Genomic DNA, 25,007 nt, shown 5'->3' with positions numbered 1-25,007 from the left:
GGTCACTAAAAAACTGAAAGAAGAAATGGTCAGAGAAGCAGTCAAACCTAATTTCTTCTCAGTACCTGAACTTTTAGAGCAACTGGGCCTAAAAAGAAAATGCTAGAAAGACTGTACTGAATATTAGCTTCTCTTTCAAGTAAATGATGCAATCTATATTTTTCTTTATATGTCTTGGAACCCTGGGGTGGGAGCAGTGGGAGGGAATGTGTGTGTGTATGTGTGTATGTGTGTATGTGTGTGTGTGTGTTTCTGTTTAGGAGCATTGTTTTGGGAGCACTCAATTTCTAATTATGTTGAGAGAAAAACCCTGAATACCATTTTTCATGCTAATGGAGAAATTTACTTAAGTGCAGAATTATGCAACTGAGTTCTTCTTGCCAAATTACATAAAGCCTGCAGCTCCTCTCAGTAGAATGAAGGATGGCTGGGGCACACATCACACTCTATTCATAACTTAGAGTTCTTTTCAAGGCTTTTGCCTGCGTCTTATTAGCTACTTACTATTAATTTATTGCACAGGGTTGCCGTATTTTAAAGTAAAGTGAATGTTTTGGTTGGATTGTTTTCTTTCATTTCTTCCATGTTGTTAACTTCTATTTTTTTGTTTAGGCTGTTTATGCTTCCACCTGAGGCAGTTTTTCTCCAGTGACAGCATTAATTTTTGTATGTTCATCCTAGACATTTTTCAAAACAGGATCCCCACATATTGAGTTTGTCTTTTCTTCTCTCATCTGTAAATCATTCTTCCCTGGGGTGATTTACAGGAGGAAGACTGTTTACTGAAACTTCTTTGCAGTTTGCCCTAAGGGGGGATTCCTCTTCAAATGTCAGACTCTGGAAAAGTAACATTTAGAGGAGAAATAATTCTGTTATTGACAAAAGGGTTGACACCAGGAACTGGTCTGAGCCCTCTGCCTTTTGACTGCTTCTCTCAATTAGATGAAGTCTTCATGGAGTTCTCTGGGCCACCAGGCTGCTTGACAATTCACACAGGCAACATGGTAGTTATACTAGTCCTTCCTTACAAGATCCCTTTCAAACTTGGCTCTGCTCTTTCTCTTCTAACAGAATAATGCCTTATGTTTCAACTTTGTTACCCTTCAAAAGAGAATTTCTCTGGTCACTGTTGAACTGGACGGCTCACTCTAGATTCACTGGATCAAAATTCTTTGTCTTAATCTGCAATTCCAGATTCCTTTTGGGTTTCTAGACTTTGGTGTTGGGGGAAGGGGTCGGGATGGTGACAATGACCATGCAGGAAAGGGGTGAATCAGGAAGAGGGCCCTCTCTTTCATGAATCCTTTCCAGCCCTATTGCTTTGACTTAAATGTGCCTGCTGAGTGCACTCAAGTGTTTCTTTCTGTAAATAGGATCAATAAATGCAAGGATGATTTTCAGACAATTATTCTTCATCCCAAGTTGGAGTAGGGTGTGAGAAAGACAGAAAGGGGGGGAGAGGGAGCAAGAGGGGGGAAGAGAGAGAGAGAGAAAGAAGGGGAGAGAGAGAGGGAGAGGAAGGAGGGAGAGAGGGGGAGAGAGAGAGGCAGAGAGGCAGGCAGGTTTGGTCTTAGAATGTTGTGATTTTTCCAAGTAGTCACTCTTCTGAAACCACGAATGGCTTAATGGTTCTTTTTGTAAAGTCACTAATTTACACCTACTCTAATAGAGCAAATTATTGGCTTGAGGATAGGAAAACCAGCTGTCACCTTGGATTTAGAGCTTGAACAGAAAAAAGTTAGAGCCCGCCATTTAGTTTCCCTGGACAATCCTGTAACATCATCCCCTGGGCAAATGATGCTTTCCTACTCACCCTGACTTGTTCCAGTTCCTGGCAATTGGCTATTACTTTGCTTTGTCCTCTGGAGGTAGTATTGCCTAGCGGTTAAGAGTGAAATTTGGAACCAGACACACTCAGACTTAAATTCTCACTCTGCCTTTTACAAGTTGGGTGACCTTGTGTGGTTGCATAGTGCCTGGTACATAGCAAAGGCTTAGTTAAGTAGCAGCTATTAGTAGTAGTAGTAGTCTTAGTAGCCAAGGGAAGAATAATAAGGTTGCATAGCTGAAGATGACTATTAATACTATCTAGTTCAGATGCCATTAGAACTAGCTGAACTGCTTTGAGTTCTGGATTCATAAGATATTTCTGTACAGCTACATTGAAGGTGCTGAAGTTCATTCATTTAATACTTTATCATTAGTTGATGCATTTGTTTAAACTCCCTTTTGGTGTTCCAGGCCTATTGCTATGTGGATGTGGGGATATTATGACCGGGATAGCCGTGACTCTGCCTGCATGGAGCTTATCCTCCATGGAGGCAAGCAGGCAAGTGGTGGTGGTGAAGAATGAAGTATTCACACAGGGAGCCCTCAGTCACTGTGATAGTCTGCTTTAACGTTGTGAGGAGTGCACAGCATTCTTTAAAGAAATTCACTAAATAAGTGACCTCCCTTCCATAGTATTCCTCCAGTGTCTGACATCACATTTGGGGGTATCTCTTGACTTGTGTGGCAAAGTAGCAGAATGATATAGCATGACCTTATTGTTGAGTAATTTTGTCAGATCATAGAGGCATTTAAAATAGATTTTTTATTTTAAAAACCTTCCAATTAATCTGGCCTTGCTCCCAGGCACTTGTGAAATGAGTCAGGTATGTGTCTCGCCAAGAGCAAATTTAGGTGAAGATGTGACCAGGTGAGGGAGACAAAGGAAAGCTGGGGCCCAGGCCTAATCCTGCAGGGCATTTATGGGACTGCTGGGGAGGAAGGAAGGAGAGCAGGACAAGTTGTGGGGGTGGAATGGGAGGGGGCTGCTGAGGGCAGAGAGGTGCCACCAGGTAGGCAGTCACCGTGATCAGTGTCCACTAGAGCCCTTGTTCCCTCCTTTGCTCTTCTGTTCCTCTGGTTCATGCCTCTTTAATGTCTTTTCCTTTTTCTCATATGTAAAATATGAATAATAATAGTCTGTACCAAGTGAACTAATCCATGTGAAGAATTTAGCACAGTGCCTCACCCTTAGGAAGTGCTCAATAATATATTAAACTTTTATTATCCAACTTTTCTCACTATGTGGCAATATGTAATTTACCTGCTGGCCTGCCTCATGATTTCTCTGGGAATGGGGACTGGCCTTACTCATATTTATCTACCCTGCAGTGCCTGGCATGCAGTAGGTGCTCAACAAATTGTATTTGTCTTTATGAAGATGCTGGTTTTTTTTCCCTTCAAAATGCTTATGAAGCTCTAGAAGAAAATTATGGTACTGTATAACAATAGCTAGCATTTATTTAGTGTTTACTATGTGCTAGGCACTGTGCTGGTTGCTTTGCATGCATTATTTGCTTGTAGGACCACCTTATGGGGCTAATATCATTTTACTAATGAGAAAACTGAGCCATAGAGAGACTAAGAAACTTAGCCAAAGCCACCCAAATGGTAAGTGTCAGAGCAGAGTTTGGAACCCGCACAATCTTACCTAAATTTCTGTATTGCCTTAAAGAGGTAGGGAAGAAATCAGGAGGATGCCTGTGAATGTGGCTCAGAGGAGCCGGAAGTGGCCAAGGCATAGAAAACAAAACGGGCCTGGTGTGCCTGGAAACCCACCACCCCTGGATTCTAAAGTGAATCTTCCTGCTATCTTTCCAAGCCTGAGGATGCCTTGGTTAGATTCTGCTCCCCTGAGCTGCTGGCCTGAGGTTGGCATCTCCATTTTAGGCTGGGGCTTTATGTACCTGCATGGAAGAGGAGGTGCAAAGCATTGTACTCGCCATATGGGGCCCCATTTGCATTTAGTGAGTGCTCAGCTGTGCACAGTGTCTCCTTAATGAATCACATGCAAGCAGAGCATTGCTATATTTATCCAAGCCCTGGGAGCTGGAGTGCTTGCTGTGCTTGGGCTCACATGCCCCAGAACAGCGCCTCGCAGGTTGTTCCAGTTTTCCTTGTGGTCAGGGCCTTCGGGTCCTTCAGTAATTCCTTCCCTGGCAGGATCAGCTGGTTTCTGAAGCATCTTTCTAGGCATGCTGAAGCCAAAAAAAAATGTTTCCCTCCTGAAGCTATAAGAGACCAAGTGCTAAAAAAGGACCTTGAAACCACATCTGCCGTGCCCTTGACTTCAAGGTCACACTTAAAGCCTTGCAGATAGATGAAGCATTTTTTTTTTTCTTTTCTCTTCCAGCTTCTCAGGAGAGGCCCTACAGTGCTGAATGGGCCCCATCATCAGTTTATTTCTTGCATGTAATCTAAAACCCTTATGTATTTTATTTGCCTTAGTCACTCCTTCCTGGAAATACTCCTTTTATTTATATGTGCTCAGATGAGAGAGCTTCCCAGTATTATCACTTTTGTGCTTGGGAATCAACAACGACAATAAGAATAGTAGCTGATATTTACTTAACACTTATTAGGTGCCAGCTATAATATTAAACACTTGAAAGACATTATCTCACTTTTTCCTACCTCAAAATCACCCTTTGAGTGAGCATTATATCTCCATTTTGTCAGTAAGGAAGGTAAAGAGTCCAAGGCTGCGCAGTCAGTATACAGAGGAATCTGGCTAGAGAGCAAAGCGCTTTACACTAAACAGCTGTTTGCACCACTTCTCCTGCCCAACTGCGTTCAATTTCTCCAGCTCTTCTTCCCATTTCTACAAGTAAAACCCCAGGCTTAAAAATTCTCTCTCTCTCTCTCACACACACACACACACGCACACACACACGCACACACACACGACCACACCCACATTTGCTAAGTAAGACTGCAACAACTTTGCTTAATGATGTAGTCACTGTTAAATGCAAGCCATTTCCCTACAGAACTGGTTTTTTAATCTTTGATGAAACTTAGGCAGGTGTAGAATATTTTTCCTTCCCTGGACTAGAGTGTGATGTTTAGGTACTTCACTTGTGACATGAGTAATAGGGAGTAGTTTGGATCCCCACTGAGGCAGATGTCCCTGAGCTTGGCCTCCTGGGATCCGTGTCTTCTGCCCTCCCCTGTTAGAGTCTCAGAGCACAGAAGGAGAAGAGTGCCAAGTTCTGGTTCAAGCCATAGCATTGGCACAGTCTGTGACCTAGAGCAAATCAGATTTTTCTTAGTGGTAGAAATTAAATTCAGTTTCTTATAAAGTTTAAAGTTGAGTTCATAGCCCAGACTTGGTCTCATAGCCTAAATATCTCTTTTCTTTCCTACCTCAGTCAAATAACATTTAAAAGATGTCAGTGAAGCCAAGTCACTTGCCCACTCTGGCCCTCGGTTTCTTCTGTATAATGGGAAGCATGGACTAGATGTTCACTGGCCTTCCCCATAGCTCTTGGTTTAGAACTCCAGGGGGCAGCAGGAAGAAACCCACCCCAACCTGCAGAGCTCTGACCAGACAGGGTTGCAACAAATCCAACCAGAGCTAGTTTAAGAAAAAAAGGAATTTATTGGAAAGATATTTGTGCAGCTCATACAATCCAAAAAGAGTTAAAAAACCACACAGAGAGGTTGGGAACCAGGGCAACCTCAGGGATCTCTTTATCAGGAGTTCATGAACATTCCCCTGGAGTGCTGGCTGCCATTAAGATGAACCCCAATAAAGCCCATTTTTATGTTTCTGTGTTAAAAAAAATACAAATTCCAGGGAGAGAGCCACCAAAAGACCATTCAGTTATGGAAGGTGGGGGGTGGGTAGGGTAAAACAATAGGAAAAAGCTGCTGAAGGCCATTCTCGTAGGCTTCACAAGTGGTTCCCAAGAAGAGGACCGGGTGGGAATCCTAGTCCCCTTCCCCATGCAAATACACTAATAAGTATGCCTTACAGAGAAAGTCCGTACGTATGTAAATAATGATGACTCTATCATGGGCAGCCATGTCTGGGTGTTAAATGTTGAGTGGGAAACACTATAGACCATAATAGGGATTGTGAGATCGCTTAGTAGACGTTTTCAGGCAGCTGTGGCTAGTGGAAAGAGTAACAGATTTCAAGGCAAAAGACTTGGGGGATGGACCATCCATTAGCTTAGCTTTGGGCACAAAGAAAAACTAAACAATGTCATCTCTTGGGGAAACCACCACCACTTTGAATTAGGATCCTGCCTTCCTCTCTACCAGATCTGGTCTCATAGTTTGAACTTTGATGGGCTTTGGGCAAGTTTCAACCTCTCCGGAGTTTTCTGTGTCCTTATCTCTGAAGTGGGAATGATAGTAATATTCCTATAATTACCAACAAAACGACAGTTAACATTTGCTGGCACAAGGCATATGCTGAGCACTTCACGTGTGAGCTGGTCTCTTCACAGTACTTGGGCACAGTGCTGTTATGGCCTAAGTTTTGTAGATGAGGAACCGGGGCTTGTGGGAATGAAGAGAGGCAGTAAAGCATGGAGCAAAGTGCTGCACAAAGTGATCGAGAGGGTGGGCCCAGGAGCCGGATGGCCAGGTATGAGTGGCTCTAACACTTTGGGGTGTGGAGTCCTTGGGCATGTTGCTTGAGTTTGATCACTCTGTAAAATGGGGATAATGATAGGGCCCACCATAGTGTGGTCGTGAGGGTAAATGATTTAGTACGTATGCAGACAGTGCCTGGGGCCGAGCAGTGTGCAACAACATCTGCTGTCATTAATAAGGTTTTCCGTTAGTACGGGGCAAAGTGGAGGTTGGAGACCCAGAGCCGATGGACTCTAAAACACATTGTCTATGGCTGACATCTCTGTGCTGACAGGACAAGAAGGCTCAGAAGGGAGGAGTTTAAGAGAGGGGCGAGGGCACAAGGGAGGGAGAAGGAGAGAGAGCTGCTTCAGGACTCTTGGCTCCTCTCACAGTTTGTCTCTATGACCTTGAACTAGATACTCAGAAAGTCAGAGCAATCACTGGGTCCTTGTAATTGATTGGAACATTCAGTACGGGCTTTCTCTTAAGCTTCTGACCTCAGGGGGGCTTTAGGAAGCTGTCAGTTAGGAAAAAAGAGAAGAGAGGCAGAGAGTGACTAACATACAGAGAAAGATGGAGTCAGAAAGAAGAAAAGCAGAGATGAACATAGTGACCCAGAGAGACAGAGAGTAAATAATACTCACAAGCAGATAAGCAGACACATGTTTAAAGACAGAGAAAGGCAATAGAAGAGAAGCAGAATGAAGAGAAAAGAGGGGTGGGGGATGGGTGGGAATTCAGTGCAGACAGCACGTGATGGACTGCCCTTTCTGTGGTTGATGGAGCAAACAGACCAGTAAAGTGCTGACAGCTTTATCTAAGGAAAGCACCTTCCCCCACAGCCGCAGCAAGTGCTGTCTGACTGTGGAGCGCAGTGACAGGGACGCTCTTTATCTGAACTGGAGACAGGAGCACTCTTCTCTGTATTTCATGCAGGATGCCACAGATTAGCCTGAAGATTTTTCACGGTCAGTGATAAAGCCTTGTCTGGAGAGGTCTAGGGCTGAACGACACTCCAAGGCCGGGCCAGGAGGGCCATAAGCCTTAGGAACCTGGAGATAAATTTTATATGAGGGGATGGTTTCTATAAAAAGTTGCATGTATATATTCGTGCTGGCCTTGAAAATCTCTGCAAGAATATCCATCCAAATGTTAACAATCCCTAATCTCGAGGTAGGATTAATGAGGAGTCTCACTTTGTAAGTAATGTGTTTCTGTTATGTTGGCATTTTTGACAGTAACAATATAGGACCTTTATAAAAAAGAGGAACAAAGTTTCAACTAGGTGATAAGCACACTCCTTGAAATGAGAGGGCCAGGGACACAGTGGCCCCTGACATGGAACAGGCAAGTACATATTTGTCTGATAAGCAGGCAATGGCTAAGTGGAAGGGCGGTAGACTTGAAAATATTTCTCCTTGATTCTTCCCAGAGACTTTGGAAATCTGGTGACCACAATCTCCCTTCTGATTCTTGCAGAAGGGTGAAATTATGAATGTCTCCTCGGCTTGGACGAGTTTCATTCCTTTGAGATTCTTCAGGGTTTAAAAAAAAAAGGCGGGAGTCAGTGGGAGGGTATCTGTTCTGTGCGTGGACAGAGGTTTTCCTGCGAGTGAATGATGGCTGGAAACACTGCTGGCTCAGCACCCCGGCGCTGAAGTCCCTGTCTCCCACCCCTCACTCTTAATCTTAAATGAAGTTTGTGGCTGCACACACTTTCAAAGGTATTGCCTATAGGCTTGAGAAATGACCCAGATGTGTCTTCTTTCAGGCTTTATGAAGGCAAAGAACAGATGGAGTTTGAAGAATCCATGAGACGGCTCTTTGAATCCATCAACAACCTGATGAAAAGTCAATATAAAACAACCATCCTTTTGCAGGTTGGTTTACACTACAAAAAAAAAAAAAAAAATCTCTTTTCCTTTGGTCATCCGATAAATACCAGCATGGTGAGATAATGTCTACTTTTGCTTGAATATGTAACCCTGTCTTCATCGAAGGCCTGGGCTGGCCACATGGTACAAGGATCATGAACACCAAGGAAGGCACATTTATTGTTTGTTTCCTGTGAGGGTAACAGTGCCTCTTTTTAAATAACTCTGAAGCTTTTGCTACCTGGAAGGAAATAGGTCAAACCTGATCCACTTCTAATGGTGACAGTGGTGGGGCGTCTGGATGGCTGAGTCAGTTAAGCGTCCAACTCTTGATCTCAGCTGGTATCCTGATCTCAGGGTTGTGAGTTTGGACCCCGCGCAGCCTGGAGCCTGCTTAGAAAGAAAAATAATGACGGTAACAGTGGTTAAGGTGGCAGTCTCTTAAATCCTCTGCTTTTGATTCTCAGCACCATAAGCTCAGATCCCCTTTTGGGGTTAGAGTCTCCTCAATAAACAGGAAGTACTTTGGAGAGAGGTCCTCTAATTTATGGTTCATGATGCTAATGTACAAACTCTATAGATCTTTGAGAAACCTTGAGTCCCACCCCAAGTTTGAGCAAGAGTTTAGTAGCAGAGAGGCTGAATGAAGAGGCTGTTTCAGGGAAGACTTCCTAACTTTCACAGGATTGACTTGTAAGTGTGCAGGAAGGGCTGCCTCGTGCCATATGAATAGGAAACAAATGCGTTTATTGAAACCAGCGAGTTAACACAGATTACTTGTTCTTCTTTTGATCAGAGTTATCCTTGTAGTTGCTAATTTAAGTATCTGCTGTGCCTGAGATCACCCAGCTGCTGGCTGGAATGGGTGAGGTGCTAGTGTCCAGTTAGAACGGAGGTGAGGAGGCAGAAGCAGAAGTCTGTCTAGGCAGTGTCCACTGCTGATGCCATGGGTTCCCAACTTTGCACATCAGAATCTCTTGGGGATCTTTAATAAATTCTGATGCCTGGTTACCACCACCAGACATTCTAATCTAATCAGTATGGAGTGTGACCAGGGTAAGGGGAGTTTAAAAAACTCCCTGGTGTGAAGCAAAGTTCAGGAATCACTCTGCTAGTTGCTTCTTTTGATTGAACAAATGTTGGCGACCTCTGTGTGTGTGTGTGTGTGTGTGTTTGCATGTGTATGTGTGTGTGTGTGTGTGTGTGTGTGTGTAGAGGGGGGCTTTGTCTAGTTCACCAATGTATCCTCAGCACTTTGAACAGTCCTGATACATAGCTGATGCTTAATAAATATCTGTTGAATGAATGACTCTCAGGATAGGTGTGCAGATCTCCGTTTCATAGATGAGGACATTGAAGCTCAGAGTTGATACCACTTTGTCAGGCTCCACTGCAGTCAAGGGTATGGCTGGCGTCCAGATCTCCTCCTGCCTGGCTCTGAAGACCGTGCTCTGAGCTGCTACATTACCCTGTTCTTTACACTATACATTTAGCACCTGCTGGAGATAAGACTGTTTTCTTCGGGATGAGTCTTACTGTTTTCACCTTCCCTCCCCTGTTGTTGTTGTTGTTGTTGTTGTTTTAAGTCTTCCCTCATCCTTTTACGAACCTTCATTATTTTACAACAAAGGGAATAACAGGAGCAGGGGACAGCATGAAGAAATGTGATAAGAGCTGGAGCCTGTCACCCTGCCTGTATCATATTAGAAGCAGCTGAGCTTCCAGGGAGAGGTGTGAGGTTGTTCGGTGAGGGCTGAGGTTGACTGGTTGCAAAGGGAGAGGCTGCAGCATGGAGTCAGTTCTGAAATAGCTCCAAGGAAGCTGAAGTACGAAAGCAGAAATGCCAGACAAATGAAGGAAGACCGTTGGTGGGGAGGAGAAAGGAGCAGATGCTTCAGAGAGATAGAGGTGCCAGGAGAGAGACAGACCACTGACCTTGAGAAAGCCAGAGGGAGGCAGCTCTCATAGAGCCATTTTTTCTAATTTCAGCACCTATTTCCCGGTGATGAGCTACATGTACCTTGGGGGAAGGGACAAAGGGACAGAGGGAATAAGAAAGGGCAGAAAGAAAGGAGGAGAAAGAAAGGAAGCTACAAAGCAAAGAGGAGCCGGTGAGCATCGTGGCACTGAGGAGACATGGATGTTCTTCTTGCTCAGCTGTATGACCATAGGCTCGTCATTTAACTTTTCACAGTCTGTTTCCTCATCTGTAAGACTTCACTGTGATCAAATAAACACTGTCTACAAAAGAGCAGATTGTAAAATGCAATGCAAATGCAGAGAACTAATGTGATTATTATGGTCTGGGTATAAGCCTTTTTACTCAAGTTCTTACTGTCTGGGAAACTATGTTAGAAATGCTTTATTTTCCCTGGGATTTGGGCCAGGTTATGCTGGTTTCTCCTCATGGATTTCCACCCGAGAGTCTTCAAAAGGGACTTCATCTCCTTTTTAATTTGCTCTGAGGGCCAAATTTAGCTTCCAGGATTTACATAAAATCAATAATACTTTCTACCTATGTCTATGGTTGCTGAAAATTTGTCAAAGAAGGATATAGCCTTATCCAAATACGGGAAGCAACAACCTTTGAAGATTTAATGCCGTTTTAAGGTGTGATGTGTGGGCTGATGAGGGGAGAGGGGTCAAGGCCGTGTAATGTTAGCAAGCTCCATACAAGGAATCTTCTTGAACTTTGGCATTTGCTACTGGAGAGAGACCTCGGTGGGAATTAGGCATCCACACTTGGGCATGTAACATTGGGCAAATTGCTTCAGTTTTCTGGACCTCTGTTTATCCTTTTATGAAATGGAAAGCCTAATGTCTAATTTAGAGGAAATATTGAGAGGATTAAATAAAGCAATGTGTATAAAGGGAGAAATATAGGGCCTATTACATATTTCAATTTAAATAGTGTTTAGCCATTTATACCTCTCCCTTCTTTACCTCATCATTAAAACAGAAGTTTTTGGAGCATTTTCCTAGAGTAGGAGGGAATATTTATATTCCTAACCTTGTCACATGAGGCCGAACAGTTTTAGGACGATTGGTTATTCAGCTAGATCAGGAAACATAAATACAAATTTCAGGGAGAATAAACCCACAAGAACTGACTGTATGGGGGAAAAAAAAAGGGATGACAAATAGTATAGGATGACTGGAGTCCTGATTCTGAGCCTGCATGGGGTATAGTGGGAGAGAGTGCTGTGATCTATTAGTAGTGTCTGCCATAAGTTTTGGGTGAGAGTATAGAGTAAGAACGCCAATGAGTGCAACTTTACACCTCCAGCTGGGTAGCAGCTGATGGTGGAAACCCTCATTCGTGCCTGCTTTAATTTAGCGTTGAGCAGATCTGGTTCAATCAATTTCGGCTGTGTCCATTGTGAGTTCTGGGATCTCATCAAGTTATTTCTCATTTCTAAGACTCATCCAGTGTTTGTGAATTGCTTCCTGTGGTTTCCTTATTGTTCAGAGTTGGCATGACAGCAGCTCGCTCAAAACTATGGAGAATTAAAAACCAGCAATTCAAAGAAGGTAGAAGATCATTAAAAATGCCTTCCATTGATCGAGTACCTACCATGTGCCAGGCATGAAGCTGGGCTCTTCACATACAGTGTTTTTCATCCTTCCAGAGATTTGCAAGGAATCACTGTCTTCAGTGTCCACAGGAGGCTCATAAAGTTAAATAATTCATCCCAAATTATACCTATTCACAGTGGTGGAGCTAGGATTTGAAAGTACCCAGGTCTCTTGACTCCAAAGTTAGTGTTCTCCCTACCACAAGGAATGGATTAGGACAGGGGTTTCCATGTATTTTCACTAACAGGCCATAAGCTTAGAAGTCCCTGTGTGTGCCAGCCCTGTGAGCATTTTTGATAAAACTGATGGTAGGTTGAGAGGATCAAAATCAGACATGGGTGAACTGGATGTAGCTCAAATGTGAGGAAAGGGCATTTGGTGACATTAGGCAGACCCATTTGTCCCATTCTCCTTTAGGTCCAGGGTTCATCACACTGCTCCAATTTGATGGTATGAGTGAAAATAAATGAACAGCATGTATTGAATGGTATGCTCCCTTGGCCACTATGATTGTCATACATGGTAATAATGCCACTAGAGTGTCCAGAAGGGCAGAGTCTGTCTTTTGTATCCCCAGTATCTGAACCAGTGGCTGCCACTTAGTAGGTACTCGAATATTTTTTGGCTAAACAAATGAAACAATGAGTACCAGCTTCCGCTGTTTTGTGTTTTAGCATTTATTATGTATCACACATTAGGCTGAAAGCTTCACATATATTGTTAGCTCATTTGATTTTTATAACAACCTTATTAGGCAAATACTCTTCTTATCTCTACTTTACAGATGAGGAAATGGAAGCTTAGCAAGGCTGAGTAACTTAACCACAACTAAGAAGGGGCAGGTCTGGGATTTGAATCCAGACTGTGTAAGTCCAGAGTTTGTGCTCCTAATCACCACTGAACAAAGCATAGTTTCATGAAAGACCCAAGTCTTTCCTGCAGGATGTCAAATGGATAAGTAATAAGCAACAGTAAGCAATAATAAAGAAGGATAGATGTTCGGTCCATAGTCATGAAGGCAAGCTAATTAAGGATGCCTTTTTCTTTCCTCTCTTTTTATTGTTTATTGGTATAAATTGTTCAAGTGTCCAACTAAAGGAAGAAAGTAGTCTATTCTTGTGAAGGGGCCCCCAGGCTGTAGGCTGAATTCCCAAAGTAGGAGAAATGAAACTTACTATTTAAATTGTCCCTTTCTCAACCATATACCCCATACTTAGGGGTAATGTTTGGGGAGGATGGATTCAGTGGTGGGGAGGATGAAATTTGTTTCAGTGAGGCTGTTGTAGGCATACTGATAACTAACATTTAATCTTCACGTTGGCCTTAAATTAGGTAGCTTTGTTTCCTTCATTCTCCTGGTGAGAAAACGAGAACACAGAGAGTTAACCTGCTCAAGGCAACATAGATAAAAGTGATCCACAGGGACTTGACTCAGACAGTCAGCCTCTCCAGCCAGCCATTTGGAAACAATGAACTCCCCTGCCCCCACCAAGCCATGGGGGCCAGCATAATGTTGGCTTACACAAAGTATGGAGACATATGTATTCTGGAATGTGTTGGCCTATCTTTCCTTCTCTTTCCCTGAAAGATTGGTGAGGAGGCTGACTGTCCTGAGAGAGCTGCGTGTATTGTCCTTAGGGACGGCACCATATCTCTAAGGAAGCTGTCCTCTTCTGGTCATGCTGTGGTGCATTTCTATGACATTGTCCAGTTTCCATGGACCTTGACCATCCAGTGCTTGGTGAAAATAAAAGGACTGAAAATTGGTGGGATGGAAATACCGTCTGTGCTCTTGAATGAGGAAGATGTCTAGAGCTCTTGTAAAACCTTGCATCACCACAAGACATGCTCTTTTTGGCTAAAATTCTGTCTACTGGCATTTGTGCAGTTTACTCTTACTCCATTTGGAGGGGGAGGGAGCCTGGAAACAAAGAACAAATCCCCTTTGAGTTTGAGGGAGTGTTTGGTTTGATTTTTGTTGTTATTTTTAAATAGTTGTTGTTTTCTAGCAGCCCAGGATTATCAATTCTGGGGAAGTCCATCTGGATAACAATCATCTCAAGTGTCCTCCCATGACTTATCCCTGGGTCAGTGAAACCAATGTTGCTTGGTTTGGATCTGGCTCTCTTCTTGAGGTTGAAACTAGCCTTTGAGAGGGGTCCAGAGTTGGTGATTAATCTGGGAAATCCTCTCTTGGTGCCACATGGTAAGCTAATTACTAAGTTGACAAATGTTTTCCTGGTGTCCATTCTTACAAACCCTGATACATGTGGTGAGGAAGATCCTTAATTGAGGAGATGTCAGAAAAAACTGTACCTTCTTTTCAAAAATTATCCTCATAAAGAGGAGAAAGTTCTTTTTCTCCTTCTTTCCCCAAATCAGCCTTCTTTCCCCTATTGAAACCTTTCCTTAAAGCAGGGTGGGCAGTAGCCAGACACACTGGCTAGGGCCAAGTTGGACAGAATCAGGTACAAATTCTTACTATGCTGCATCTTAGCTGTGTGGCTTCTGGCAAATTACTTCACCTCTCTGTGCCATAGTTTCCTTCCGGGAAAATGGGATGACAGGATCTATTCATAGAGTGGTTGTAAAGTGCAGTGAGGTCATGCATGTAAAGCATTTGACACATTTAAAGTTTCCAATAATGGTTGTTATTTTAAAACCCTATAATTAATAATCCTATTATATACCTTTATATACATACACATACATAAACTTATCTGTGTATGTTTTTCTTAAATATTATATATAATATAGGAATATATACTATGGAATGAAAATAGTAACATGACAATATTATTTTATGTATAAAAGTAGTATTAATGAGAGTAAAAATTACATCAGCAGTAAAGCAACTTAGTTCCCAAGAGGCCAATAGGTCTAGAAAGCCAAGATGTTTCTAGTTTCCAGGCCTTAGAAACATGCAACAAATGGAGGTCCCCAGGGGGTCTTATGGCTGAGCTGCTCTGCCTTCTGGGGGAGCTTGCTGGTTGCACCTGCTGAACCTACCTGCTATCACTCCACTCACGTGGGTAAGAGCCGTGTGAAGGGGAGAACTATGGACAGGAGCCCTGGGGCCAGTGCTTCAGACTTTCTGGGTCAGAGGTGGGCCGTCCTTGTTGGAAAAGAAAACCACAGACCTGCCACTTCACTGTGAGGCCACCTGGACCAGATGGAGGTTTAATATTCTCCAGTTGAGTTGATAACACCCTCTGAGTCTCGGGGTGACAGCTACTTAGTTTGTTTTACTTTATTGCCAGCCCAGAGCTGAGAAGCTGGGAAGATTGGCTCCTTCTGGAACAGCCCTTGTCCCAGCCCCGTCGAACCCCTCCTCACTATCCGCTGAAGCATTTAAGCGTGTGTGTCAGTGTAGGAGTCCTGGTGACTGCTGTCTGGCAGCATGGCCTCAAAGCCCTGGGATGGCATGCAGCCCGCCTGTGAAAGCCAGTAACTTGCTGTGGACAATGAAGTCCCGGTTTTCCCAACTTGCTGAGGGCTCAATTTCTGTTTTTGTCCTCTCCCTTTGGTCTTAATTCTGATGAGTACATATCATACTTTGTCCAGGTGCTGGGGAGGGAGGGCAAGTGTTTGAGAGATGGAATAAGGTGAAATTCAGCACACGCACCTTGGGGGGCCTACTATGTGCTGGTCATTACAATAGATACAAGATAGACTTTATTTCACATTACTCCCCTTTCCCCCACGTGAAGATGCTGAGGCTCAGGGTGTGAAGAAATGGGCCTTGGCCCATGCAGGTGCTAGGTGGAGCACTGTGGTTCTTGCCCAGGTCCCCCGGGGCCCAGAGCTCTATGTTCATTGGTCTAAGAGTGAATGGATAAACAGTTTGCTGGGAGTGTTTGGACCAGTCTTTTTTAGGGCATATGCCTCAGCATAGAGCATATCTTTAGAATTTAGACATGGTAAATAGGTATTCCAATTGAGAAAGTGCAGCCTGCTGATGTGTTTGATTTGACTAGCACAGTGTTAGAACAGGTAAACAAGAATGACTCAATTCTTTTTTTTTTTTTTTAAGATTTTGTTTATTTATTTGACAGAGAGAGACACAACGAGAGAGGGAACACAAGCAGGGGGAGTGGGAGAGGGAGAAGCAGGCTTCCCGTGGAGCATCGAGCCCAATGCGGGGCTCGATTCCAGGACCCTGGGATCATGACCTGAGCCGAAGGCAGTCGCTCAACCAACTGAGCCACCCAGGCGCCCCAAGAATGACTCAATTCTTTAGAGAGAGTGTGGGTTCCACGCACCTCCTTACTTCCCACGGGCCCAGGCTCATCCCATTCATTCTTTTCTTTTGCTTGCCCAGCCTTTCAGGCTTCTGTTTTCGCTACATCTGTTTGGTGCTTCCTGATAAAAATGGCCTGTGACCAACTAGGTTGGAATGCACTGGATACTGTAACTGCTTAGAAGAATGTTACAGTGTGTCTTAGCATATTAAAATTCTGAAAAATTCTGTAATTAAAAGAAAAAAAAAGGTCACTGGTTTATTTTTTCTTAAACCAGAGTTACCCTGAATTATTTTATTGCAAAGCGCCTTTTACCTCACAGGATACCTACCTAACATCAAAGAACAAGGGTGTCTCAATAGAGCATCAGCTTGGGAATCTTGTTATCTCTTGTCATCTTGATTTGAAAGAATAAAAAATAAATTCCTAGACACAAAATCCAATAACTATAAAGTCTGACAAATCTGACAACATACAGATTAAAGTTCTTCTGTGCAGTGAAAGATATGGTAAACAAAGCTAAAAGACAAGCAGTAAACAATAGGACAAGCAAGAGGAAATTCTTCCAAATCGTGTTACTGCAAAGTGGTAAATTTTCTATGAAAACAGTATTTCCTTTGTAGGACTGACATAAGGTTTAACAAGATAATCTATTAGGTGTTTGATGTCTGCCCCACTGAAAGTTCTCAGAGGATAGTCATAATTATTATTTATGTTAACTAGAAGCTCAGTTGTATATGGTTAGAAATAAGATTTTCTTTAAGAAAGAAATTTTCAATATTTTAATTTTGATCTGATTACAAAAGGGTGATTGATACATGTTGACTATGGAACACTTAGAATATAAAGAAAAATAAAAAAGAAGAATTTTAAATGCATCCTTCCACTAGATGCTTAGGTATTATTTTCCAGCCATGTGGCTTATAACTCCTTCTGTAGTAGCTGTAGGTACTCTGCTGCTTTGCAAAGGATGCTGTGATGCAGGGGATTGGGTGGGTCTCATACCTCTGAATGCATCAGTCAATTTACACAGAGGAAAGAAACAGGCCACCACAATGCGCAGCTAGTACACTAACCCAGCTAGTGATCAAAAACATGCCCACCATTGTTCACAAATTGGCCAGGGAGAGAAAATATGAATAACTCAGTCCAAGCTGTCCTTGCCGCCCACAAAGCAATTCAAACACACCATCCATCTCCCAATAATGATTGAAGTTACCATTTAGCGGGTACCCAAAACATGCCTGGCTCTCTGTTGGATGGCTCATGCATGTGATTTTTAATTTTTCCAGTCAAAATAGGTATTATTTTCCCTATTTTACAGTTAAGGACATTGAAACATCAGAGAGGTTAAGTGTTTTGTCCAAAACCACATGGTTACTAGGAGTAAAACCAAAATTTGACAGCAGGTGTCTAACTCTGAAGTCTGTGATCATCATATACATTACTGCCTCCTTGAAGATACAAGAAGTTGTGGCTCACTTTCGTCATCACAGAAGTGCATGCTAATGTTTCCGTGTGCATAGGGAGTCTTGAACCTCTGCAGGAGTCAGGGTCATTTTCCCTTGATCCCTCTCATGTTGCAAAGTATCCTTACCATGTGGAGTTGTTGGATGTGGGCATCCCTCATGTTGGTTTCACTTTCCACCTAGGTGGCGGCTTTGAAATACATCCCATCTGTCCTCCATGATGTGGAAACCGTCTTCGATGCAAAGTTGCTCAGGTGAGAGCTCACCATGTACTTTCCTGGGCTCTGGTGGCAGGCGAGGGGTTCTGAGGGAGGGAGAGGAGGAGTGCTTTTGTGGGGGATTCTGCATGGGTACTCAGAGCTGGGGTGGGGAGGGCACATGGTTAGGAACTTGGTGTAGGGCTTCCATTGTCAGAGTTTTACATTCCGGTTTTTATTTTGCCAGACTTTGGTGAAAACCAACATAAAATAAACATCCTTCTTTGATGACACAAATGATACAGAATGCAAGCATGTGGGTTAAAGAGCTGATAGTTGGTGTGAATGTTGCCATCTCATTTGGGCTTGAAGTTTATTTTGGGGTCCCAGTCTGTGTCCTGTATGGACTGTACAGAGCAACCTCCAGTCACTTACAGGAATAATAGAGAGATAGGCTCCCTTTTGCCTTCTTCTTTACCCCATTTCTCTCATGAGATGAACACATTAGTTTAAAGTAATTGTGCTGTTAGAATAGAGGCCTCTACACCAGATACGGCCTTTCCTTCTTTTTCCTAAATTCACTTAAGTTCCAAGATAACATATAGAAGATTTTTTTTTATTATTATTATTATTTTTAAAGATTTTATTTGTTTATTTGCTAGAGAGAGAGAGTGACAGTACAAGCAGGGGGAGTGGCAGGCAGAGGGAGAAGCAGGCTCCCCACCGAGCAAGGAGCCTGATGTGGGACTCGATCCCAGGACCCTGGGATCATGACCTGAGCCGAAGGCAGATGCTTAACCAACTGAGCCACCCAGGCATCCCAATTTTAAAAACTTTTTCTATTGAGATGTTTTTAGATCCAGAAAAGAGTTGCAAAGATACTATACATATGCCTTTCATCCAACTTCCCTTAATAAGTTCAAACTTTACTTAGCTATGGCATAGTCATCAAAACCGAGATGTGAACATCACTGTAATTCTATTCACTGCACTCCAGACATGATTTGGATTTGTCAGTGTTTTCAACTCATGGCCTTTTTGTCTTCATACCAAGATTTCTGCTGGCTTCTTTTCATCCTGCTAGTCTCAAACTAAACGGTATCTTCTCAGAGGAGCTACCGCTGAATACTGTAAATCAATTCAGTTCCTCCCCAGCCCCTACACCATTACATTCTAATACAACTCCCTATTTCTTGTCTTCATTGCACGTGTCCTCTCATATTGATTTGTTTGCCTCTGTGTTGCGTGCCGACCTCCATGAGAATGTAAGTTCCTTGCCGACTGGGACCACGTCTGTTCCTATTGTATCCCCACTGTTGTGCACATCGCCTGTCACACATCAAATAGATGCTTAACAAGTACTTGAAGGAATGAGTGAACACAATGAGCTGATTTTGGAAAGCTTGACAGGGGCTATAATTCTGTTTCAGTGGTGTTTTTATGTTCACTCTATCGGGGAAGAACTATCTCCTTTATCATGTCCCAAACTGCTTCTAACCCACAATTTTTCATAGCTTTTTTTTTTTTTAAATTAAGGACCCTTTTGATCTTAAGACTTATAAGGCATTACTAACTATAAAACATTAGTAAATAAAGTGGTATGGTAACAAAGTCAGAACTTGGTTTCAAATCTTTGTTTTTTGAGCCCCCTAGCTGTGCAACCTTGGGAAAGCTAGTTAACCTTTCTGAACCTTAGTTTTTCCACTTGTAAATTGGGATAAGTATTGTAGCTACCTCATAGAGTCATGAGGTTTAGACGACATAACAGGTGTAAAGTGCCAAGCATGTGTCTGATACACAAAAGGGCTCAGAGTTATTGGTATTATTTTCAAGTTTTCACATCTCCTGGAATGCTATTAGGAGTCAACACTAACACCAACTACACAAAGGCTTATTATGCATCTGATGCTTTGCCAGGATTTGGTGGCGGGGGGGGGGTGGTGCGGCAAGGGAGCAAGTTGTATGTTATTTCTGCCTCCACAGGGCTGGCAGTCTGGGCATGGATTGTAAGTGCCAGGATATGGGAAGCACTGATTTAACTGGCCCTCTGTACTCCTGTTTTTCCTGCCCTCAGCCAACTCCTATATGAGTTCTACACCTGCATCCCCCCTGTGAAACTCCAGAAGCAGAAAGTCCAATCCATGAATGAGATAGTCCAGAGCAACCTCTTTAAGAAGCAAGGTGAGTGCCAAGCATCCTGGCGGGGTGGGTGGTGCCAGAAACCACACGATGTACTTCACGTGCTCAGTAGGCCAGAACAACTCACTGGTGACTCAAATGTTGCTTCTGCAATAACTCCCTTGGTCTGAATAAATGCGAAAAGTAAAAAGTGGCTGACAACTTCAGCTATCAGAATCTAAACTGATTTTAAGAAGCTTAGGTTGCATTGTTTGCTCCTCCTGAGAGAGTTTAATGAGGTGGTAAATTTGGAGTCCTACACTTTAGGTCATTCTGCTGTGAGGTTTTTCCCCTACATGGTTTATATGTACATACATGTCTTCGACTTGAGCGGAAGTAGGTGAAGTTTCTTTTGGTAGAAAGAACGTGTCACAGAGAAGTTCTCAAAGTTTCTAAAGTGAAAGAATAAATTAGAGAGCTAATGCAGATTCCCATGACCCATCTCAGAGATTCTGATTGAGTAGGAATTTGGATCCATGTTGATTCATTACCTTTCAAAAGTAATTTACATTTTTCAAAATGAAAACAAAACAAACCCCTCTCTAATTCCTACTTCTGCTCAAGTTGAAGACACGTATGTACCCCAAACTGATCTCTGATAACCACCAGTCCCCTGACCAGGGCCCACTGCTAAGAGCCTTGGGGTGCCCTGTTTTTGAGGTTGGTGAGCTAGGTGGCCACACCTCTGGATATGGCCAGGCAGGATTAAAAGTCAGTATTCATCATCTACCTCATCTCCAGCAACACTTGACATTTGCAGCATCACAGCTATCTGTGAGGGTGAAAAAAATGACTTTTGAGGGTCAGCACTGTTTTCTTTATACTAAGGCCAACACTTCCCAATTTTTAATTTCTCTGTGTCTACACCGGTGTCAGTGTTAAAATGAGAAGCAAACTGTACAAGAAACAAGAGGTCTTAGAAAGCAGGGGATCAGTCATCACCCAACTGAGATTTATTCAGAGAGCTAGGCTTGAATATTTATGTAAATTGTCTGGAAATCACAGAAATATTCAGGAACCACTTCACTGTAAATATTCTTTTTCCCCAATGCCTGGTTAACATGGTGCATCCAAAATTGCTGTCTGAATTCCTATCCCTGGAGTTACGGATAGGAGAAGGGCACACGAAGCAAAGTGTTCTGGTGATTTTATACTCATGTCTATGGCTTCCTGACCATTCAGACAGATGTGTGCCAACAGATTAATGCAATAAATATATGGTTTGTTTGTGCAAGGTGGTTTGTTGCAAGGTGATCAGAAACTAATCCTGGTAAGTCTTTTTGCGTTTCTTGTATACTGGGTTTTAAAAAGTGAGCGTTCTGTGGTTTTCACATTCTGCCTTCCCCATCAGAATGAATTGCCCTCACTCTGAAGGCTTTGACATATGCCTGCCCCTTCCTGCCCCAGCAGTTTCTTCCCGGATTCCAGGTGGCGTCCCTGTAGAGATGAATCGGGTCCCACCCCAGGGAGGTGGCAAGGGTGACTTCAGCTGCATATGGTGCTGCACCCCACAGGCAGCAGAGGGTGGGGCTACTTGGCTTGCCTTCATTGTTCAGACCCACCGTCATTGTCATTGTCAGGCGACCGGCTTAGCATGAGGCCAGATGGAGTGCTAGCACCATCCTGGATGGGGCAGGTGCTGTCCATTCCAGGCTGCTGGAAGTCAGAGTAGTTCCTTTACTGGAGTCACATCTCCTGGGCTGGTGATGGCCCCTGAGAGGGAGCATAATCCCAGAGCAGGCTGGACAGCTGCTGCTCACCAGTCCTGCTGTGTCTCTGAGTTTCTGATTCAGTAAAAACCCTCCAATTAATATTAACAGACAGAAGGCCAGCCCCTGTGTTGTACACAGTTAGACATGAAATGCAAAATTCTTACCTTTAAACACTTACAGAGACTAGAAATAAGTGAACAGAGAACTCTTTGGGACCCCTTTTAAAGGGGAGGCAATATATAATTAGTCTATCCATCCTTGGTTCGCATGTGAAAGCAGTATGTATTAAAGGTAATTCCTCTCCCATGATTGATTTGCTAAGTGAACCCTCTTCCCAAAATAACCCCAACGGGAAACTTCAGCTCATACCCCTTCTTAAGTGTTCAGGTTCCAAATGAATAAAATCTGAATTCACGTGTGCTTACTGGGTGTCATTGGCTCCTGGGTGAGTGTCTCCTTTATACCCTTAAATAAGGTGAGTTTGATTCCTTGGCCAAGTTTGAGCTGTAATGAAATCCCTCCTGTTGTTCTCCCTGTGAAGCGTCCTGTGCCTTAGGGATGGGATTTGCTTTGAGCCTGCACTCATTTAACTGACAGATGTGCAAATTGCCTGGAGTATTGTCGGTGACATTAGCTTGTACTCACAGCCTTAAACATTTGTACTGACATCAAGCAGAGGGGCCAGAAGGCTTTTAGGCACTTTCTGAAATGTTGGCAGACTATCCTATTGGCCTATCTTCAGGAGGATCCTATGGAGAAGGGGGTGAGAGAAGGTTTACCGGTTAATGGCACTGTTCTTGTATCTCACTAGGCCTGGGTTGAATTCCTGGTTCATCTTCTTATCAGCTGTGTGACCATCGGCAATTTACTTAAGCTTTCTGATCCTTAGTAAGCTCATCTGTTAAATGACAAAATAATAACAATATCTATCTTAAAAGGCTGTTGTGTGGGCTAATGAGGTGAAAAATGCTTTTAAAGTGCTTATGATGTCATAATGTCTTATACTAAGTGGTAGCTGTTATTATTGGTGGTGTGGCTATTATTTCTTCTGCTCCTTTTGTTTTCCTAGCTTCTGTTCTGACCTTCTAATTCTTTGCAGTAAGGGGGTCCCTTCATGTTTGACAGTTGCATGTAGCCCTAAGCCAAGCTTCCTTGTTTTCCTGGAAGCTACATGTATATCCTCAACCTCTGAGAAACACAGGACTTAATCAATAACAGGGCGTTGGCTTGTATGTGCTTCCCACTCTGGTTTTGAAGGGTTTTGCCCAACCTTAATTTCATTTCTCCATAGTTTTGCAAAGGGCCCATGCTATGTATGCCTACAAGAAGTGGAGGTCAGGGTGAGATGTTTGTGCTTTCTTGTTTTATTGTTTATCTTACTGTAGGCCTCAACATAGTTAAATAGTTTGGAACAGTTGCCAACCATCCTTTATGATGGTTTGTTCCATGGGGCTCTTTTAATACACACACACACTTTACCCCTTTTTTCTTTCATGGAAGCAATTAGTCTCAACTTTTACTAGACCTGTGATCTTGAGTAAATTACTTAATCCTTGTAAATCTCAATTTCCTCATCTGTGAAGTGGGAATAACCACAAAACGTGTCTCATTGGGTTGTCAGGGGCATAATATGGCTTTTTAGCCTCTGGTGTGAGAGGGTTAAAAGAGTCTCAAACAGCCAAGGTCGCATAGGGAATGGCTCACCTAGTGTGAATGACTTCAGGGTTCAGGGAGAGGAGAACTAAGAAATCTGTGGAGACTAATTTGCTGTCTTCTCCAACTCAAGCTCAGACTTGCCTTCTGGTGGTGATGGGAGAAAGGAATAGATGTGCCCTGAGAAAGCTTTGAGGGGAGTCTAAGAGAAAAGCAAACCTTATGTGCCTTTGGAACAGATTTGTCCCTATGAGAACCTAATCTCTAAGTAATGTGTCTTTTTAGTCTGATGCTAATCAGATGAACCATCTGGTTCAGTGTAAACTGCTTTAGGATCCACATTGCTCGCTTTTCTCAACTTCCAAAACAAACAGAGGAGGAGTAGAGGGAGAGACGGAGACAGAGACCCAGAGAGAAAAACAGAGAGAAACAGAGACAGAAAGACAGAAGGAAAGAAAGACCCAGAAAGGGATCCAGAGAGACAGAGACAGAGTCCTGACAGAGATTTGGAAGTTCTTCCAGTGTTTATTTTCAGCTAGTGGGTTTTTCTTTGGAAACTGTATTGAGAAGCTGTTCTGTGAGTACAAAGCACCCAGCTTTTCTTTTATCAGGATGTAATTTCCTTCTTTCCCCCTCCTCTTATCTGTTGCCCACAGTATGTGGAGCTGCGGGGACCTCAGTTCACTGTGGGGGATAGGGGCACAGATGGCTGTGCCCAGTACCATAGGGGGTTTATCTTTGCTAATCAGCACATCACTGCAGCACTGGCCTGGGAATAGAGGAAAGTCCTCTCACCCTGCAGTTATTACTTTGCTTGGTAAACTTATGTAACATCTCTGAGCCTCTAGGATTCCACATCTGAAGAATGTGAATAGGAATGTTGCCATGAGGATATGGACTTTTGATTCAGGTAATTCTTGTTTCTGATCCTGCCCTGGTCACTTAGTAGCTGTGTTCTTTTGAACAAGTAACCTCTCTGAACCTTGGTTCCTTTAGCTACAAAAATGGGATAATGTATGTAAAACGACCAGCAGAGTACTTGACACACTCGCTACTTATTTAAAAGCACCTGTTGTGTCTAGTGTATAACAATAATAGCCAAAAGAATAATAATGACATCAATAGCATCTTAGAGAGAGAGAGAGAGAGAGAGAGAGAGACTTATATTTATTAAATGTCAACTATGCATTAGGTGTTATATAGGACATGAACATGTATTAAATTCTCACAACAACCCAATATCACAGGTATTATTATTCCCATGATATAGATGGAGAAACTAAGGTCTGGAAAGTCAAGTAACTTTCATCCTAATGAGGCCAAATATTACACAGTGTATTAGGGTCTTCATGTATTGGGCTATGTGATGCTGGGGTAAGACATACATCCCCAAATCTCAGTGGTCTAGCTATGTGGAGGTTTAGTTCTCTCTTTCGCAAAGTCTGAGGAGGGCTCTGTGCCTTTTGTCCCTTCTGAAGCTATTCCAGCTGGTACCATGGCCTCCAGGCAGAAGGAAAGAAAGGGAGGGAGGATGGATAGCCACACTTGTTAACTACCACAGCCTGAAAGTGACACCCACCACGTCCATTCATAGTCCCTTGGCTAGAACCCAACACAAGTTCCCAACCCAGCTGCAAGGGAATCTGGAAGTGAAGGGATGCACATGGAACATTTGATGAGTGCTGCCTCTGCT

The 25,007-nt window shown here is 43.1% G+C and overlaps 1 protein-coding gene across 1 annotated transcript in view; it reads left to right on the top strand.

The window, feature by feature from the left end:
- The window catches only part of DOCK2 (dedicator of cytokinesis 2), a 412,121-nt gene that overhangs the window by 97,416 nt on the left and 289,698 nt on the right, over nucleotides 1–25,007 (top strand). The window contains exons 23-25 of the mRNA XM_021698161.2: nucleotides 8,186–8,294; nucleotides 17,758–17,828; nucleotides 19,846–19,952. Coding sequence (XP_021553836.1) covers nucleotides 8,186–8,294; nucleotides 17,758–17,828; nucleotides 19,846–19,952 — 287 coding nt within the window. The remainder of the gene's footprint in view (nucleotides 1–8,185; nucleotides 8,295–17,757; nucleotides 17,829–19,845; nucleotides 19,953–25,007) is intronic.

The sequence above is a fragment of the Neomonachus schauinslandi genome, chromosome 7 (genome assembly GCF_002201575.2).
Source record: "Neomonachus schauinslandi chromosome 7, ASM220157v2, whole genome shotgun sequence".
Classification (NCBI taxonomy): Eukaryota; Metazoa; Chordata; class Mammalia; order Carnivora; family Phocidae; genus Neomonachus; species Neomonachus schauinslandi.
This window is presented reverse-complemented; position numbering and strand designations above follow the sequence as displayed.